Raw genomic sequence first — 18,678 nt, 5'->3', positions numbered from 1 at the left:
AAAATCTCTTAACTGGTTCCCAATGAAGAGATTTTACTGTTTACTTAAAGGCTCTTCTGGCTGCTTCTAAGTCCCACCTCAAAACTGAATGTGTCTGGGCTTTTGGAGTCAAGGCTCCTCAGCTCTGGAACTTCCTGCCTTAAGATTTGAGATTTGTAGAATCAATACCATATTTTTTAATCACTTCTTTAAAAAAAAGACCTTTCAGTATATCTGTAGTTTTTATTCCTACTGTTGGTTTTATTGTATGTATTATTGTTTTAGTTTTCTATTTTGAATATTTTACGCAATTATAGGCCTATTCTGTGTTATATAATTTCAAATGTCTAATTTTACTGCCTAATTTCTATTTCTTAATGTTGCAATCCTGTTGAAAACCATGTAAAGCACATTGTAATTACTTTAATTTCATTACAAAACAAAGTACGGCCTACTTCAAGTTTAATAGCTTCATTTGATTTTTGTTTGTTTAGTTTATTTTTTAGCAGGTTTTATTTGGCTGGATAACGTCGTTTCTGAAAAAAACAAAAAAAAAACTACGGTACCCATCATGCCTCTCGGGTGCGTGATGACGCCACAGAACATCAACAACTCACATGTGGCGTACGTGAGCCGTTGCTGTGCCGTGCTAGCAACAACTGGGTAATGTGGAGCTGACGTCCCAGCTGAAATACCACGTTAAAATAAATATCACACAGCTACCTACACGCGTTTTGTACACAGCTTAACCTGAGCCAACATGCCTCCGAAGAAACCCGCCCAGCCTGCGGGAAATAAAAAAACTCAAGAGAAGAAAAAGGAAAAGATAATTGAGGTAAAAAAAATTACACGAGTTAGCATAGCGGTGTTTAGCGTTAGCTGACCAGCTAGCGTACCACACTCGCCCAGTGTTAACCGAAGCTAACACAAGTGCTGACAAGTGAACCTTAAAGTTACACTGATCTCTGGGAAGTTGTCAGTGTTTCCTAATTGTTCGATACTCGTTCTGATTAATTTATTTGCCTCCTAACAAAATCGCTAATCTATATAACCCAAAGTTAAGCGAGCTAGCCAGCTGTCAGAAGGCCAAGCTGCTAACCAGGGCCGTGCCGCCGGAAAAAGTGTTCTTATTTTGTCTGTTAAGGTTTATTTATGTCCATAAAGTCTGCGGCAGAAATTAGAAGCCTTAACGTGACATCTTTATTGTGTTTTATAAGAGCAGCTTGGTTGGTTTTGTATAAGAACGGGAATTAAAGGGCGGTGCTGTGGGCCTGTTTCTCACCGGCCTGTAGGACAGATGAGGGAACAGATTTCAGCCAGTTTCGGCGCCGAGTTGAAACAGGTGTAAAAGTTATTAGTTTTTATACTTAATTTCCTTTGTTTTTAAATGTGAGAGTACTGCAAGTACCTGACTACACTAATCACTGTCACTGCCACATCTTCCTGTCAGTGTAACCCTACCTGCTTGTCAGCGTCGTTCATGCACAGGAATAGATGATTTTACTGCATTTTCTCAGTATGTCAGATCGTTTGTTACTACAAATCTTTGAGGAAAATGATCTATCACGTGTCTAATTTCACAACAGGCAGAGATACTAATCAAGTCCACTAGTGTGATAACACTTCATATGCCATATGTGGTCTGATGCTTAAAACATGAGGCTGTAAATCCCATTAAAAGAATTGTGTTGTATGTGTTTCCAAAGCCTGACATATCTCATTCCCCTGTGACCTCCACTGTTGGCCAAAAAGTACTAAAAACACATGTGATTGTAATCTGTGGCTGAATACAGTTCCTAAACACACACTAGTTACTTTTGCTTTGAGTAATGTTTGCTAGTAAACTACAACAATGTCCAGCAGTTTTGTGCAATGACTCAGCCTGTTTTAACAATTAAGCTATTTACACCTTCAGTAGAAACCAATGGGCTTGGAGCTGAGTGGCACAGATAAGATAGGCAAGTCAGAGGGGACTGAAAGATGGACTAACATGTTGTTAGATTAAATATCAAACATATCCTCCAACTTTTAACAACCACGTTAATCTGAAAATTTAAATTAAGTACATTTTATTACATTGCGCACAAGCAAATTTAATTAAGTGTATGTTAATTTTGCTGAATTAAAAACAGATTTAGAAATGATTCTTACTGATTTGCCGGTGGTTGCTACCACCTTAGAGTTGTCATATTATAGCAGTGTGACAATGAATGTTGCCCTCTGCTTCTTTCCTTTCATTGTGCCCAGAGAAATAGATAATAGAGAGCTTTGTGTGGCTTTAATCAAATTCTGGTTTGTCTGAAATCACTTAAAAACTACATATAGGTGATAATATGACCAAGGAAAACAGCTGCATCAATCTAAATTTAAGACCCTCGGACACTGTGTGAGAACAGCAACATTGCATGTTCATTGCAAGTCACACTGTGCGACATGAGTCTGCCTGATCTCAATTTTGAGGCATGTGAGATTGTGCGATAAATGTGAGTCACAGTGCGGCGATTTAAGAAAAACATGCAGAAAAAAACAAGCAGTTTTTTGTTTTGTTTTAAAAAATGGCGTTTACAGTGCTGCATCACTCCATGGTTGGTTTATAGACCAGGTTGATTAGAAACCAACCAGCAGCACTTGCATTGTGGGTTTTGATACTCACTGTTTTGGATTACCAGCCAAAGATTTCACTACGCTGCTTGTGAACTTTCTTCTGCGGCACGCCAGAATTATAGTGTATGAATAAAGGAAAACACATGCTGGAGCTTGTTTTTATGATGTTGGAGCTGTTTGCTTGGGTGATATTATTGGAGGTTAATTATGAAACTGATGATGAATTGACCTGTTGTTTTTTTCTAGGACAAGACATTTGGCCTTAAGAACAAGAAAGGGGCCAAACAGCAGAAGTTCATCAAGAATGTTACTCAGCAAGTGAAATATGGACAACAAAGTGCAAGACAGGTTAGATTAGACAATTCCTTCTTCTTACTATATTTCTTTTTCTCCATCCCTTCATACTGTCTCTTGCGTGAACTATCTCCAGATCTCACACACACTTACTGTGTCACACTGTACTCATCCTCTCCTCTCATTTTACCAAATCATTTTAAATGTCTGCTGTTAAAAACATTTGTTAGAGAGTGCATTCATTTTGTACAATGAATCATCAAACAACTGACCACTAATTTAAATCTTTATAAGCTAATTTGGTGTGTGTGTGTGTGTGTGTGTGTGTGTGTGTGTGTGTGTGTGTGTGTGTGTGTGTGTGTGTGTGTGTGTGTGTGTGTTGCCCAGGCTGAGGCAGACAAGACTGCTAAGAAATCTGACAAGAAGAAAGAGTTGGACGAACTCAACGAGCTGTTCAAACCTGTAGTTGCTGCCCAGAAAGTCAGCAAAGGTAACAAACATGAATGAGCATTAACTTAGCTTATCTTATATTTTAATTGTTGCTCATCTTTTAAAACTGCCAAATATTTGCTGATTGTTCTTGTGTGTGTTCAGTACAGTTGAACAATAAATTCTTCTCTCTTTTCTGCAGGTGTCGACCCAAAGTCCGTGCTGTGTGCATTCTTTAAGCAGGGCCAGTGCACCAAAGGTGACAAGTGCAAGTTCAGCCATGATTTGTCAATGGAGAGGAAATGTGAGAAGAGAAGCGTCTACGTGGATGAAAGAGACGAAGACCTAGAGAAAGGTTAGTGTACAGTGTGGGTGACTTGTATATATAGTAATATTGTATATAATGTCATAGCGTCGAGCAATGCTGCATTTTGATCTTCACTTTTTGTAATGTTTACTATAGTAGTCCCTAAATGGCTGAAATAAATTAATAAGTAGGCCCTCTGGTTTTGGAAATTGCTTGGCATTTAATATTACAATAAGCAGTGAGCAATAAGATTTTTTTTTTTGAGGGCTGCATCTGCACCAAGCAGCACAACTTAAGTGTAAAATATATAAATGTCACAGGAGGAAACCGTAAACATGACTGCATTGCAAGTGACAAAAATGCTGACATCCTTGTTACACAAAATAAGATAAAAAATGTCACTGTTATGCTTTTCTCAGTAACAACATGGCTTGATAACACGTTGAAATACATTGTTTAACACTGAACAACTTACCTCTATTGCTTATGTTTAACATGAGACCTGTTGTGTTCTGTTTAGACACAATGGAGAACTGGGATGAGAAGAAGCTGGAGGAGGTGGTCAATAAAAAACACGGAGAAGCTGAGAAGAAAAAAGCCAAAACACAAATTGTAAGTCTGTATTTTTTTTAGCATGTTTGAAGGTGATCAAAAGTCCTGGATGCAGAGAAATTAAAAGAGCCCTGTTACTGACATGTAGAGGGGAATGATTAGAGAGACGAATATAGGGAGTTCAGACAGTTCGGAGGTGATGAAAGGGATGGAGATGAGGAAGAGAAAACCGAATCTAAAGGGGAAAAAGAAGGACTACCTTGAGCAATAGTGTATGTACTGCGATTTGATCATAATTATATCAGGCCAAGCCAAAAACACTGTTCAAAGCCATTTCAAATTGCAGGAACTGCAAGGAAGTCCTGTTAGTGGTGGATTCAATGAATCAGTGATCTCATGGCTGTTTGTCCTCAACCATATCGACCCACTTCACCTTCACTTGAAATGAATCTATCTAAATGCAGTAACAACACAAGATGCTTTCTGTTTTCCCCTCCCTGTAACGTTATCTACTTTGTGTCATTTTCAGGTGTGCAAGTACTTCTTGGAGGCCATAGAAAATAATAAGTACGGCTGGTTCTGGGTGTGTCCAGGGGGGGGCGATACTTGCATGTACCGGCACGCTCTGCCGCCCGGCTTCGTACTCAAGAAAGACAAGAAGAAGGAGGAGAAAGAAGAGGAAATTTCGTTGGAGGAACTGATAGAAAACGAGGTAAGGACGGATGGAGGGATGTAAAGTCTGATCCTGGCAAAGAAAACTATAATCCAACTCTGAGATGTATTTGGAGGCTCTAGGTGAATAAGAGCAACACAGAGGGCTTGTTATAGATAAAGCTTTGCACTTGTGTCCTGCATCTCAATAAGCTTGGTTGCTGCCATCATGGAGGTCCATGCGGAGAATTAGGTGTGCACAAATGACAGCCTCTACTCCAAAGCAACAACTATAGGTAAATAGTGAGCTCGGTTAATGTGAACAAACTGTCCTTCAGTTTGTCAGCTAGCTAAGCAGGTATTAGGGCTGTAAGGACGTTTTCATATAAATACACAACTACTAACCACAGAAATGTTTGAAATCAGATGTATTAACAAGACAGTGGAGATCAGCGTAGCATTCTGTTGGATGCTGCGTAACGAGCTGAAATTAGTAGCAGTGAGTGAGTAAACTTTAATTCCTTTGCACCTTTAAAAACTGTTATAAAGGGCTTTACATATACACATTAAAACGTGCTATAGTAAAATACAGTTAGAGATCATTTGAAGGACAGCTGGGCTTCATAAAACAGAATTACATAAGTTGTAAAAGTTGTAAAATACCCGTCTGTACAAACCAAATCAAGAAAGTGAAGAAACGTAACCAGTTGCCTTCAGATAATGTCAGCAAAAAATTGAGGACGTCCAACATGGCTACCACCCGGGGTCGTTAAACGCTCTCTAAATACTAAGTGTGCCTGGTTTTACCCTGGAAGATGTCTTTACTGTCCACATCCTGATGTCCGTCTCTCCCCCCGCAGCGTGCAGCTCTGGGTGTCAACGTGACTCGGATCACCCTGGAGACTTTCCTGGCTTGGAAGAAGAGGAAAAGGCAGGAGAAGGTTGGAACATGTTCAAACATCTTATTAACATAGTTTGACACGTTTGTTACTGCAGCATCATGGATGTTTCATTTTAAGTCCCTTACATTTCCCTGTGGAAGTTATGTCCTCTGATGATTCAGGGCTAAATCAGAAAACGTAAGAATCTTACAAGGACACAAGTATCCCCCCCCAAAAAAAAAGTAACTGGCTGCTGTTGATTGACAGGTGGACAAAGCGAGGGAGGAGTTGGAGAAGAAGAAGGCCGACTTCAAGGCTGGAAAGTCGCTAGTAGTAAGTCTGGCTCCAGCTGGTGTGGGTGGTGTTGGTCACACAGTATTCTGGATAACTGTTTGTGTTTCTGTTTATAGCTGTGGTCACTTTATGAGTCTACATGTTGTGTCCTGTTACTGCTGAAGCAAACATCTCTACAGTAATACAGGATTTAATTAAATATCTGTATGCGTAGGTGAGCGGCCGCGAGGTGTTCGAGTTCCGTCCAGAGCTGGTCGACGACGACGACGCTGAAGCCGACGACACTCGATATGAGAGCGAAGAAGAGGAAGACGACGAAGTGGTAATTATTAAATAATCCACAATTCTCTAATATGTATGTGGCCAGCAGCCGCAGAGGCCGCTCCTCCTCCTGCAGTCGATGCTTATTAAGTTTGTCTTTGTTTGACTTCATATTGTGTGAAGTCTAACACAGTGTGCGTCGTTGGTGTGAAATATCAATAATATATCAGTGTTGTCAGCGCTCGGTCAGCTGGGTGTGAACAGGCATTAAATTACAACATTTAAATTTAGAACATAGTAATTAGAATAAAATGGATGGGATTAATCCCTTCTTTTCTGAATCAGTGATATTTGATTAAAAACTTTTTTTTTTCATTTTAGAAAAATTAAATTAAAAGTGTAGTTCGAGTTCCCTTTTTCTTTTGTTTTTTTAACTCCATTTCACATCTGAACTGTCTCAACAGTTTTTTAACAATCTCCGCCTTCCCCTCTTATATCCAACTCCCCCATTTTTCCCCACTTATTTCTCTGGTTTTGTCTCTCCCCCGCGTCTCTATCTCACTCACTGACTCGAGTCACTGTGATTGGCTGAGTAGTGTCACATGACCACTGCCGTAAAAGCCAGAAAAGCTGTGCTGGTTAAAATATAGACTCTTTAAAATGTAATTTTTAGGCAGTAGCGTCTTGGTCTGGATCGAGCTATTAGTGACCTCAGCTCTATACAAAACCTACCAGTCAGAGAAATGTCTATGTGCTTGAGATCATGGCTGCTGCTAGAGTGGACCATAAAAAGTGCATCCTGTTAATTTTGGGCAAAGTGAAAATGACAGCTTCTAAAACAGATGATGTATGATGTAACTCTATTTCCAGGTTCAGTATATGAATTTAAAGGTAACAAAAGTCGCTGCAGGTGTAGGTGAGGTTTATGTAACCCAAACACAGTTTCCACATCTCAAAGGTGAGACCGAGCAGGTATAATTCAGCGTCTTACAGGTGATGGGAAGGTGGTTTGGTGCTGTCCCCAGACTCAGTGTTCCTGTAGTTAAATTGTCTAATTCCTGCTGAACTGCAGCTGTCGTCTTTTCACACATCAAATGATTTGCCTGTTAATTACTTGCACCTGTTGCACACTTGTTAGCTCCTCAGTAGATTTGGGCCATAAATGAATCCATAACAAGTTTAATGAACAAGAAAATATTTTCCTAATTAAACACAGTTTGGTTTTTTTGTCCCTTGATTAATTTCCTGGTTCCTTTTATTTCTGGTACTAAAATATTGTGTAAAAAACTTTGTCCAATCAAAAACAGTCTGGCTTTTGGCAACTTTACTGGCATTAAGTTCCAGAAAGTGATAAAGTTCTTCTTCTAGGCATTTTTATGTGTTGGATTTCTTGTGTCGCACTCCTGCCTAAACCTGCTGTTCATGGTTTTCATTTCAGATTGATACCACAGAGGTCCAGGACATAGACTTATCTCGTTTTGTTCCACAAGAGGTCGACAACACAGGCATTACCGTAGCATCCGTGGACCGTTTTACCTCGAGGAATAAGAACCGTGAGAACAGTGAACCGACAGAAGAAGACAACGGTAAGAAAAAGCCACTAATTGGACTAGAATTAACGCCTCGCGGTTGTATCCCTCCGCCACTCAGACTAGATTCAGGTTACATCCCTGTTTATCCAGAATCATATAAAATATTAAACATTTGAGTGAAATCTTTTCTCATAATTGATGTGTGAAGTCTTGAGTAATGGTTAGAAAGTATTTTGTGAGGTCACCATGGCCTTGACCTTTAGCCACCAAAATTTAATCAGTTCAACCTCGAGTCCAAGTGGACATTTGTGCCAAATTTGAAGAAGTTCTGTAAAGGTGTCACTGAGACAACGTGTCCACGAGAATGGGACGGACAGACTGAGCGGAGGCATAAAAATGTCACTTCTGTCTAGTTGCCATGACAATGCTGGTTACAACTATACACAACCCTTGAATACATTTTGTTCAAATCATAACTAATGTAAAAAATCTGTCTATCTTTTCTTTCCTGCTTCCTCCTCCTCCTCCTCCCCCTCCCCCTCCTGCTCTCTACAGATGAACAGCTGAACGGAGCTTGCGGCGGCGCTGAGGCCAATGGGCTTTCAGGAGCAGAGGGGGGAGGGGAGGACGGAGGAGGGGAGGATGAAGAGGAGGAGGAGGAGGTGGAGGAAGAAGAGGTTCCGGTGGACGAGAACCTGTTCACGGGTGAAGATCTGGAGGAACTGGACGAGGAGCTCAACACACTGACGCTGGAAGAATGAGAGGGAGCGCGCGAGGTGGAGGTTAGGACGGACTAAGTGACAAAGGGATGGACCGATGGATGCATGGAGCTTAACAACAAAGAGACCGGATGTTTGAATGATTTTAAATTTCAGAGACTCCAGTAATAAAGCCTGATTATATCATGACATCACTGCCTGTCTCTGCCCCCTCTGTTTTCTGTATCGCCCCTCTCACATCCCACCGCATCCCAGACGTTCTGTCCATCGGGTGTCCAAATTTCCACAGCAGGGCCAATAAGGGTCAACCAGGGCCAACTCCACATGAATGTCGCTTGTCACAATTTCTAATACGAGAGAATTCGGCTGCTGCTGTTGTGCACTTTTTGTTGCTCAACGCTGGCTTACGTTGAAACTGAAATTACTTTAGATAAAAAATTAGGCTTCGAGTGCTTCTCTACCTGATCACTATTAAATATCGAACAGGGTGATTTGCTGAGTGAGACATTACAAGGGCGTAAAAATCAAAGCACTGCTGGAAACGGCTTCAGTAAACTTAATAACATTATCGATGGATGTTTAAAAAAAGCTTTTGTAAACTGAATTTATACAAAGTGGGAAATGAACAGGAGTGATTCTGTGGTAAGAAATCTGTTCAGAGCTTCGCCTGCTCTCGTACCAAAATAAAAGCTGTAATTTGAGGTTGTCAGCACTTTCATTATTCCAGTAATTTGTTTTCCCCTCAACAGATCCATTATTTCATTTAGGTGAACTTAAAACTGTTGAAAAAATTTGTGTAACTGTCGGAGGAAAAGTCCAGACCTAGCTTCTGAAATGTCAGGGGTGTTTGAGACCTGATTAGTGCTGTAATTCAGCCCCAGCAGGGAAACCAAATGATCCCATTGCCAGCCCAGTATTGTAAATAATGTTCTCATGAGTTGCCTCCTGAAGAAATAAAAGATTACTGTACATCCAGTGTGTGTCTCTTCTTGGATGACGCCAAGTCCCCACATCATTTCATATCAGTTGATATTGTACAATAAATACAAATCTTTATGTAATCAAATTACTAACAAGAAACTGACACACTGAACTTTTCTTGGTTCATCTTTGGTGCCAGTGATGTTGAAATTCAGGTATTTCTAAATCTCAAGATCAAAATTCTTTAAGGCTGTTAATTATGACATTGGGCTTAAAGGACAAGTTCACATTTACCCGGGTCAGTCTTAAAAAGAAAATAAAAATACTCATGTTTGCTTGCTGTAATCATTCCTCATTTCTTACTGGCCACTACTACTTCTTTTTTTTTTTTTTCCATCTGAGATGGGGAAATGTTCAATCCTCTTTCTGTGCAAAAATATATTCTAAAACAGTTTGAAATAATCAAATCGAGTGGAGATCTATATGTCTATTATGTATCTATAATTACTGTCTTTTTGTATGAAATTCCCTCTTGTGTTTCTGTGCTGAGCTGCGGTGTAAAGATGGGAACACAAAGAGGGTATTTTATACTAAAAAGTCTGTACTCGATTTGTCTAAGTCAGACTGTTGAAGCCGTGTCATCATATCCTAAGCTGAACTTCGGGCTGCAAAGAGTGGAACGATTTTCCTAATGGCCAATACGAACAGGTGGCACAATTATGTTTACACAATGATATTTATATTGTAAGACAAATCTGAAGAAAATGTCCTTTAATACTCAGTGATTCACATATACATACACAGTGCGTTCAGAAAGTATTCAGACCCCTTCACTTTTTTTATATTTTGTTATGATGCAGCCTATTGCTGGAATTGTTTAAATTGTTTATCAATCTACACTGACATCCTTAAACTCACCCAGATGTGCATGTAATTGAAGCCTTATCTTAATACTGTCATGATTTACTCCAGTGTTACAACATAAAACTGGATTTTTTTTTTGTACATATTTTACTACTATTCTGAAAAATAAATTATATTTAGCACAGGTACGTGGCAAAAACTTTGACAAGAGATCAAAACAGGAAAATGATTTTCAGATACCACAGGAAAATGAAATCAAAAGATTTTAATCATCAGTGAACGTCCAGGCCGGACAGTGCACCTCGTACGTGCAACATGGAAGATTATATCTGTAGTTTTGACATTTCACATTTGACAGGCAGCTCCAAAAGAAGAGATGAGAGATCAAATGGTGTTGTGAACTGATTTTTATTTTGACTGAGACAAAAAAAAAATTACATTTAGTCTAATAAACACAGTTGAACTGCTTAACAGGAAATCACATGGCACACCATTAGAGAAAAAAGGAAGGACTAGATCTGAACTACAAAACTATCTAGATCCAGCTTTACAAATCCTGTTGATGTTTATCTTACTAACAGATTGAAGCCTCCTGCCCTCAGTTTTTTTCAAGAAAATGTTGCCTGAACTACAATGTAACTCTGAGATGTTTAAACTTGAAATAAAGTGTTTCTTCAGCAGTCTGTTGATAAATTATGGTGTGCTACTGCTGCGGTTGTACATTGTTAGTCCAGCTGATAGAAGCCAAAAACGGCGTCAAGGTTGAAACTATGTACTTAAAAAAAAGAAAAACATAAAAGCATCACACTGAACACAAACTACACACACTGTATATGATGCTGCTGCTGCTGCTGCTGTTCACACACTGTGTTTGATTAAGACTCCCATTTTAGCAGTGGATGCTACTGTGCACTTGTTGTATCACTGAGTCACAGCAAGGTCACTGACCGGCAGTAAGGTCAGACAGGTGTCAAAGGTCGTGTCAGAGGTCGGGAGAAGGTCTTGATGTCGGTCGGTCTGTCAGGTCAGGTGTCATTGTGTCATGACAACAGTCGCCTAGGGAACAAGAAGCTGCAGTGTTATTCACAGGAAGAGAAACAACTCAACTGTCATCAGTAACTTGTTGACAGGTGTGACTTCCACATGTGTGTGGAAGGCATGACTGAAGGGGCTCACACACAGTTTGCAAATAAAGCATCTTCACCGGGAGATCAATATATTTTAGAATATGTCTAAGGAAAGAAATATTTCATGAAATACATCCCAACACCCTTTAAAGGAAGCAGAATACGGGTTTTATACATGAGTATAATAATTTCGCACCACTGTTTCACTGTTGGGGGAAAGCTCTGCTAACATGCTAACAACCTTTCTTTGTTCCTGAACAGACCCTGAAATGGAGAATTTAAAACCAAAGGGAGCCAGGAGTCTGCATGTTCAACCAAAGAGAAAGAGGTTTTAAAGTAATGTGGGAAGGTGAAGTCTCTCATTGGAAGGTAAACCTGCAGACACCCGGTCCTCCGCAGCTCACAGCTACCTGTTTTTCACCGTTTCTTTCATTATATATTTTAAATATACAATGAAATCACCAGAAAATACACAGTAGTATGTTGTATGTTACAGATGTATTAACTGCATCCTTCAATTAGTTGCACAAGGAATTCAATATTAGGTTAGTTTTTCCTTAACTTTAACTGGCTTAGACCGACCCTCCATTTTGTACTTTACTCTTCATTTCGATCACCACACAGCTGACATGAACTGCTCTGTGTGTATGTGTGTGTGTGTGTGTGTGTGTGTGTGTGTCTGCTTGCACAAACCATGTAACAGACCTTACTCAGAATCCATTTGAAGTCTATGTATAAAATACATTGTTACCAAAATACAAAACTCTTTGGTACCAAATGTCCAGTTATTCATACTGGTGGTCCCAGCAGCACAAAATCTGGCACTTACCGCTCGTTTCAATAGGTACGAGGACGTTTGTGAGATTCCTCTCTGGGAGGATCGGCCAGCATCACCTTCATCTTCACTCCATTGACGACCCGACCATGGAGCGCTGCCATGGCCTCATCTGCGCACTGAGAGGTGAACATGCGGAGAGAAGATTTATTTAGGGAGAAATTCTTGATTTGGTTTGTTTTTTTTTTTTTGTTTCTGTTTGTCAGGATATCACTCAGCTTTGCCTCTGTCTACCTCTACTCATCCCTCCATCTTTCACAGCCCATTTACTCCTCCCTATAGACTGTAGTCATCCAACCGTTCTATTTAACCTCCAGCTGCTGATCATACATTAAATGCTACATATTCTTCTCTCTGGTTTGTTTTCAGCTTCACCTCCATCACTTCAGAGTCTCACCTGTTTGTCTGCATACTTCATGTATCCAACTTTCCTCCCTGGAACCAAATGCACCTCGATAAGTGAACCAAAGCGACTACAGAGAGAGACAGAGGGAGACACAGTGGGAGGAAAAAACATTTAATTGTAAAGCAGGGACGTTGGTTAATGCTTATTGTCTGGAGCATCATTTTAATAGCACATTACACTGTTATTTAAGAGCACTTAGCTTGATGCCCTCATCCGGGGCAATTTTAAGTGACTGAGCTTAAGTTGTGATCGATTGAACCTTTCACCTTCTGGTTAATGGACCATTATTTTTACCATCTGGCCATTTTGTGACATAAATATACAAAACCCATCAGCACATTTTAAAAATGCTATAATAAAGTAAAAATTATGAGCCAGTCCATCATTCACTTACCAGAAAACGTCCTCCAGCACATCCGGAGGCAGCGGGGAGGGGCTGAACACGACGAACAAGCGCTCCTTGGTTTTGCTGTCAGGTGGAGCGAGCTTCTTCAGCGGGGGCAGGTTGACGTCTGTCTGAACCCGGGACATTGGAGAGATGGGAGAGAAACCCTGGAGGATACAAACAAAATAGTCAGGCTTCATGATAGAACTTTAATACAGTATTTTCATTTTTTTTTTTTTACACATAACTGTGTAAAACATATCAGCTCCAAGGTTACGCATGTTAAGACTTGTATAATTACCAACTTTTATTTCATTAATTATTTAATCTGTAAAATGCCAGAAGTGGCAGAGGAGGCCTGGAGGAATAATTACCCAGAACAGTTATTAACTTTGAGATGTTATTTACCGGGTGAGTTGTTTTCTAAAACTTAGATTTTGTCTCTAAAGTGACGACAAGAAAAACAATGAAAATATAGAATAACTTCACTTCCAGTTATTAATATACAGCATGTGTGTAAATAAGTATTTTTAAAAAGGAAAAAACTATTCATATCTGTACAACCTGTGTTGTAGGAATCTAAAACCATATTTTTGATTCCTACGGTACAGGTTCAATAAAGGTCTAAAATACGAGAGCAGTGTGCCAAAATGTCCTGTTCTTCAATAAAAGGTCTTTAAAGGACATTGTGAGTGTTCATGTCATGCAAACAGACCATGTGACCATTGAAAAACATGGGAAGATAACTCAAGATGACAAGCAGGTTGATCTGACAGCAGTTTTTAAATCAGGCGGTGATTTAATGCACTCACCGGAGGTTTCATCACTTGGCTGGTGGAGGGTCCGTTCCACACTGCAGACATCATCTGGGTTGCAACAAACTGCATAGCCATGCGACCTACAGGACTACACACATAAACACACACACACAGGCTGTTTCAAGCTGGTTTTCATTGGTTCATACCAATCACAGTGACCAGATGGAGAGACAGATATTATTTCTACTATCAAATACAGGTTAGCCGTGTATAGTACTGTAAGAACGTTGACCAGACATGTTAGAAAGAAAATACAGTACTGGATAGATACTGCGTGTCCTCACTTTGTCTCCATAAAATTCTTTAATGGTCATTTTCAACCTTTTGTGATGCTTTTACTGAACGTTTATATTGTATACTAACAAACAAGAACAATTTGTGCCACTAAGGCTGCACATACGACTGGTCACTGATATTTGACTCTAACCTCCATCCAGACCTGCTTGTTCCCCGGACTGCTTTTTAAACAACACGGGTTGTTTGATTGTTTGTTAACATAGGGTTTTCCTCTGCATTTTAACTGTGTGGTGCCAACAACTTTTACTGCTTCTGTTTAGTACATAAAGAGCTCTTGCTCCTTTTCCTCTTCACCAGTTTCTCAGAAATGACTCCCCAGTCACTGCAGCCCACAGGGGACAAGTCACATTCACCCATGAATATTTGACAACAAACAGAACGTGACCATGAAGAAGTGCAACTAATGTCACTGTTAATTATCAGTGGCATTTTGGTCCTAATTTTTCAATTGATGGATTTAATTAATTAAAGAGCAATTCTGCTTCACGCCTCTATTAATGTCTGTCCCTTATGCAGAAATGCTGTAAGTGTATGCTGTCACTTATATTCAGTATAAATGCATGTGTGTGTACCTGCTGCGGTCATCTCCATCGTCAACAAAATTTACTACCAGTCTGTTGCCAGGTGGATATTCGAAGCCATTAAGCTTCTCCTTGGCATAAACTGCTGATCCCAGGTTACTGTAACGAATCAGCGCATGACCTGAGGGCACATGACACACAGGAAATAAAAAACAGCCAACACTTTTGGTTTAGAGTCATCAGAATGAACAGAGGGAGCACATCAACATTCACAGGTTACATGAATTACAAACTATAGTAAACCCAATTTTAGATTTATGACTTGAGCTTATATAAAACCAAGAAAATAACTTTTTAAATACTGTTTTTTGTTCAAAAAGTGTTTGACCAGTCAGAAAAATATATAGTAGGGGTTATTTCACCCTGGGAACAACTATCTGTGATAGAATATTGCCTGTTTCCCACAGTATTATTTAGGGAACTGAACAACTTAGCTCAAAACTTTGGACACATACTTCTCATTTCTTAAACTGTAATATAGTGTCCAGATGAATGAAGCCCATACTTGGAGTTTATTCACTAACCTTTGCTCATTCCATAAGCATCTCTCTGAAGCTCGCAGTACTCCATACCAGGAATGATGTCAAACAGAGCAAAAATCTGCTCCTGGGTAAGAGCAGCCCGTGTTGACATCATGAGGCACCGCGTGAAGTCATTGGAGCGGTAGTCCATGACCTGGTAGTTCCCAGGGTCAGCTGTAGAGGGAAGAGGGACACCAGGGTAGGGATGACCAATATCAGTGAAATTCCACGATTCTCGATACTTATTTCGATTCCACGGTAAAAAAAAAACAAAAAACAATAAATTCCATGTACTTTCTCTTTCACTCGAATACGAATTAAAAAAAAACAAAAAACAAAGAAAAGTGGCATGTAGACTTCAAGAATTTAAAATAAACAATACTGTGCTAAAATATAAACCATCTACTTTTTATTGCAAAGCTTTTCAGCTATAATGCCCTGAGACAAAAAAATGTGGAAATAATAGATATATTAAAATGAAACAACTACTGACATAGCAAAAAAGAACAGTGGCAGGTAGCCTTCAAGTATTAAAGTAAACAATACTATCCTGGAGGCGTGACGAGCACTCATGCAACTACTTCCCTCAATAGGATGTCAACCTTATGTTACTTCCTAAGAGGGTGACTATCAATCTCGTCACGTGTTGGTACTTTTCGGTACCTTCGATATCATGAAAAAACGGGTACTGTCCCGTTTTTTGCCACGTGGTAAGTATCGGTACTGGTGACAACCCTACACCAGGGTCAATAATAGGACAGAGACCACTGAAAGTAAGGGCTTCTCAGATGTATTCGTATCAGTGGCCTGCTAGGAGAGAATGAATGAAACTGAAAAATACTAATTCCCCTGGTAAGACTTTGATTCCCTTCATTCACATCTCCAATTGAACTATTTTCTGTTCACCATTTACAGATTAATGTTTACTTTATTAACACACAACACAAATACCTACAACTGCAGCCATAACTGTAACACTGATTTGAAAGAGGAATTTCAAATACAAAAGGAACAACTGCAAGCACATCAGAAGTCCAACAAGTAGTAATGTAACAAAAAAAATTTCTTCCCAATTGCCATCTGACTGCATCCCATAACACAGGAATCAGTGGTGTGTCTCAGGTGCGACGGACTTAAATGCTGGTCAATAATTTCAAAAAGAGGAAATTTAAATGCAAATATAGCAGAAGAAAAATACTCAATTAGGATGTTTAAAAACTGCTTACCCATTGGGAAGGCGTACTGGTTCATGGAGTCACCACCACCCATGTAATCACCTCTTGGGGCTCCTGCGCTGTAATCTTCTGTCACTGTAGCCTTGGTGCGAGGTTCAGCCAGGATTGCCCTGTAGGCTAGCAACACAAACATCATCATCATCATCATCATCATCAATGTTACAGTGCCAAGTAACAAAGTGTCCACAGTCCTTCACAAAGTGTTAACAAATGTGAGGAACAGTCACGTCGAAACACTAAAAATATGCATCTCCCAGTATGTTTTCCAGCTGCTACTTCTATAGCAAATAATAAACCCATTAGAGAATATGACAGTCTTACTTTTGTCACAGTTTTCTATAGCGATGGCAGCTTGCGAGGGTTTGTAGTATCTCACGTAGCCCAAACCTTTACTTTCCCCAGTGAATTTATTCTTGATGATCACACAATACTCAATGTCACCATATTCCTGAAAGACAGACAGAGGCAATAGACAGGGATTTTAAAAAAACGGGTAATTTGACGTCTCATAAAAAGATAACAAGAAACAGAGGTTATAACCAAATTTACAGATCTATTTACATATCACAGAAAAAGTATGTGCACAAGCTGAGAAGTAGGTGTAGTTACTTTGAATGTGTCTTTGAGATCCTCCTCTGAGAAGGTTTTGGGGATCATGACGAAGATCCTGGTCAGCTCTTCATCTTCAACATCTCTGTGCCTCGTTGAAGACCGTGACTGGGCAATAAACACCTGCCAACCAAGCAGAAGGTAAAATAGTTACAAATAATTGGTCATTACTAAGCCTAACAAGACATTTAAAATTTTAGAGACATCCATAAATGATAGATTTTCAAGTACTTTTGCATTTAAATTATCTAGGAGAAGGGGAACTTGTTTTGAGTTCATGTGTTATGGTTTTGACGTGTGTGCTGCAATCACAATACAATGGAGGTTAATGGTTCGTCAAGATATTCCACATTCCTTGCTATTGTTTTCTCAGGGACTTTTTTTTTTTTTTTTAGGTCAGTGAATTATCCTGAATAACTGGGACACTGTTTCTAGAAAGATGAGGTGTTTCGTGGCAGTTTTCTCTGATGTGGGCTCCACAATCACAAATCCCCTCGCCTTAAATGCACTGAAGTGATAGCGGAGGTGTCATACACTTATATTTAAAAACCTCAGCAAATCGCACTTGAACTATCTGCATGTCTAGACGCTATTAGAAGGAAGTAGTCAGAAAATATGGATTTTGTAATACGGGTGAACTGACCCCTTTAATACAGGTCCCTCTTTCCTGCGTTGCTAACGTGAGAACCTGCTGTGTAGCATGCTAGCAGGCCGCACGTATGTTATGATTCAACTGTTTCGACTGAAAGTTCACAGCATTATTAAATTAACAACATACTGAACCGATACTATCAACCACCCCAACTGCCCGGTGTAAGTAACCGTTACCTTGCAAGGTTTTGTCCCTTCCATCAGCACTTTGCCGTGCATCTCCTCCATAGCTAGGCAGGCCTGCGAAGACTTAGCGAACTTCACGTAGCAGATCCCTTTGGACTCTTTTGTCTGTTTGTCTTTAACAACCCAAACCCCCTGAATATCCCCAAACGCGGAGAAACCTTCCCGAAGCTCATCTTCAGTTATGGACCGACTTGTGACCACGAAAAGCCGGCTATTGGGAGGGTCGTCGAGGTTTTCGGTCGCTTGTTTATTGGGATACTCCTCCATTTTTGCTTCCCGCTGGATAGAATGCTACCATTAGCCGTTGGTGCTGCCTTCACGTTCTCCTCGGGAACTTCCTGATTCAACTTGGTGCGTTGGCAATCAGCAAATCAAAAACAGTCATACCTAAGTTTTGATATTTACACACATAATTTACATGATGTGGAAGAGGTTCGCTTCGATGCAAAAAATTTCACAAACTTTTGAGGGGGAATTTACTGTTTATTTTACTTCTTTATTTTGAAGACAGTTTTTCTTCAAAATAAACAAACTGTCTAAAAAATGAACACAATTCAGCAGCGTTTACACAGACGTCAACATACATTTACACTTAGCACAAATAGGACAATGAGATTAGGCAATACCCCCTAAACTTGCATTTATTTGATTTTATCAGTGTTAGTGGCAGTCATGTTCTCATTTGCATTGTAACGAATTAATGTCATGTTCTTCACATACCTGTTTTAACTTTTGTAGC

The 18,678-nt window shown here is 39.7% G+C and overlaps 2 protein-coding genes across 2 annotated transcripts; one reads left to right on the top strand and one right to left on the bottom strand.

Annotated features, from left to right (window-relative positions):
* The first annotated feature begins 600 nt into the window (after positions 1 to 600).
* On the top strand, positions 601 to 9,478 carry zc3h15 (zinc finger CCCH-type containing 15). The gene is made up of 11 exons (XM_056395422.1): positions 601 to 814; positions 2,830 to 2,931; positions 3,265 to 3,367; positions 3,509 to 3,661; positions 4,134 to 4,225; positions 4,695 to 4,877; positions 5,677 to 5,757; positions 5,965 to 6,030; positions 6,206 to 6,313; positions 7,691 to 7,838; positions 8,340 to 9,478. The coding sequence occupies exons 1-11, from the start codon at positions 740 to 742 to the stop codon at positions 8,543 to 8,545; spliced, it is 1,317 nt and encodes a 438-aa protein (XP_056251397.1). The 5' UTR covers positions 601 to 739; the 3' UTR covers positions 8,546 to 9,478.
* Positions 9,479 to 10,677: 1,199 nt separating this feature from the next.
* rbm45 (RNA binding motif protein 45) lies at positions 10,678 to 18,257 on the bottom strand. The gene is made up of 11 exons (XM_056395421.1): positions 17,931 to 18,257; positions 17,103 to 17,225; positions 16,815 to 16,941; positions 16,485 to 16,610; positions 15,262 to 15,432; positions 14,729 to 14,858; positions 13,854 to 13,947; positions 13,051 to 13,208; positions 12,648 to 12,723; positions 12,245 to 12,369; positions 10,678 to 11,344 (listed from the first exon to the last, which is right to left on the bottom strand). The coding sequence occupies exons 1-10, from the start codon at positions 18,204 to 18,206 to the stop codon at positions 12,253 to 12,255; spliced, it is 1,398 nt and encodes a 465-aa protein (XP_056251396.1). The 5' UTR covers positions 18,207 to 18,257; the 3' UTR covers positions 10,678 to 11,344; positions 12,245 to 12,252.
* Between the last annotated feature and the right edge of the window lie 421 nt (positions 18,258 to 18,678).

The sequence above is a fragment of the Seriola aureovittata genome, chromosome 14 (genome assembly GCF_021018895.1).
Source record: "Seriola aureovittata isolate HTS-2021-v1 ecotype China chromosome 14, ASM2101889v1, whole genome shotgun sequence".
NCBI classification, from domain to species: domain Eukaryota; kingdom Metazoa; phylum Chordata; class Actinopteri; order Carangiformes; family Carangidae; genus Seriola; species Seriola aureovittata.
The sequence above is the reverse complement of the archived record's forward strand: the minus strand, read 5'-3'. Positions and strand labels throughout refer to the sequence as shown.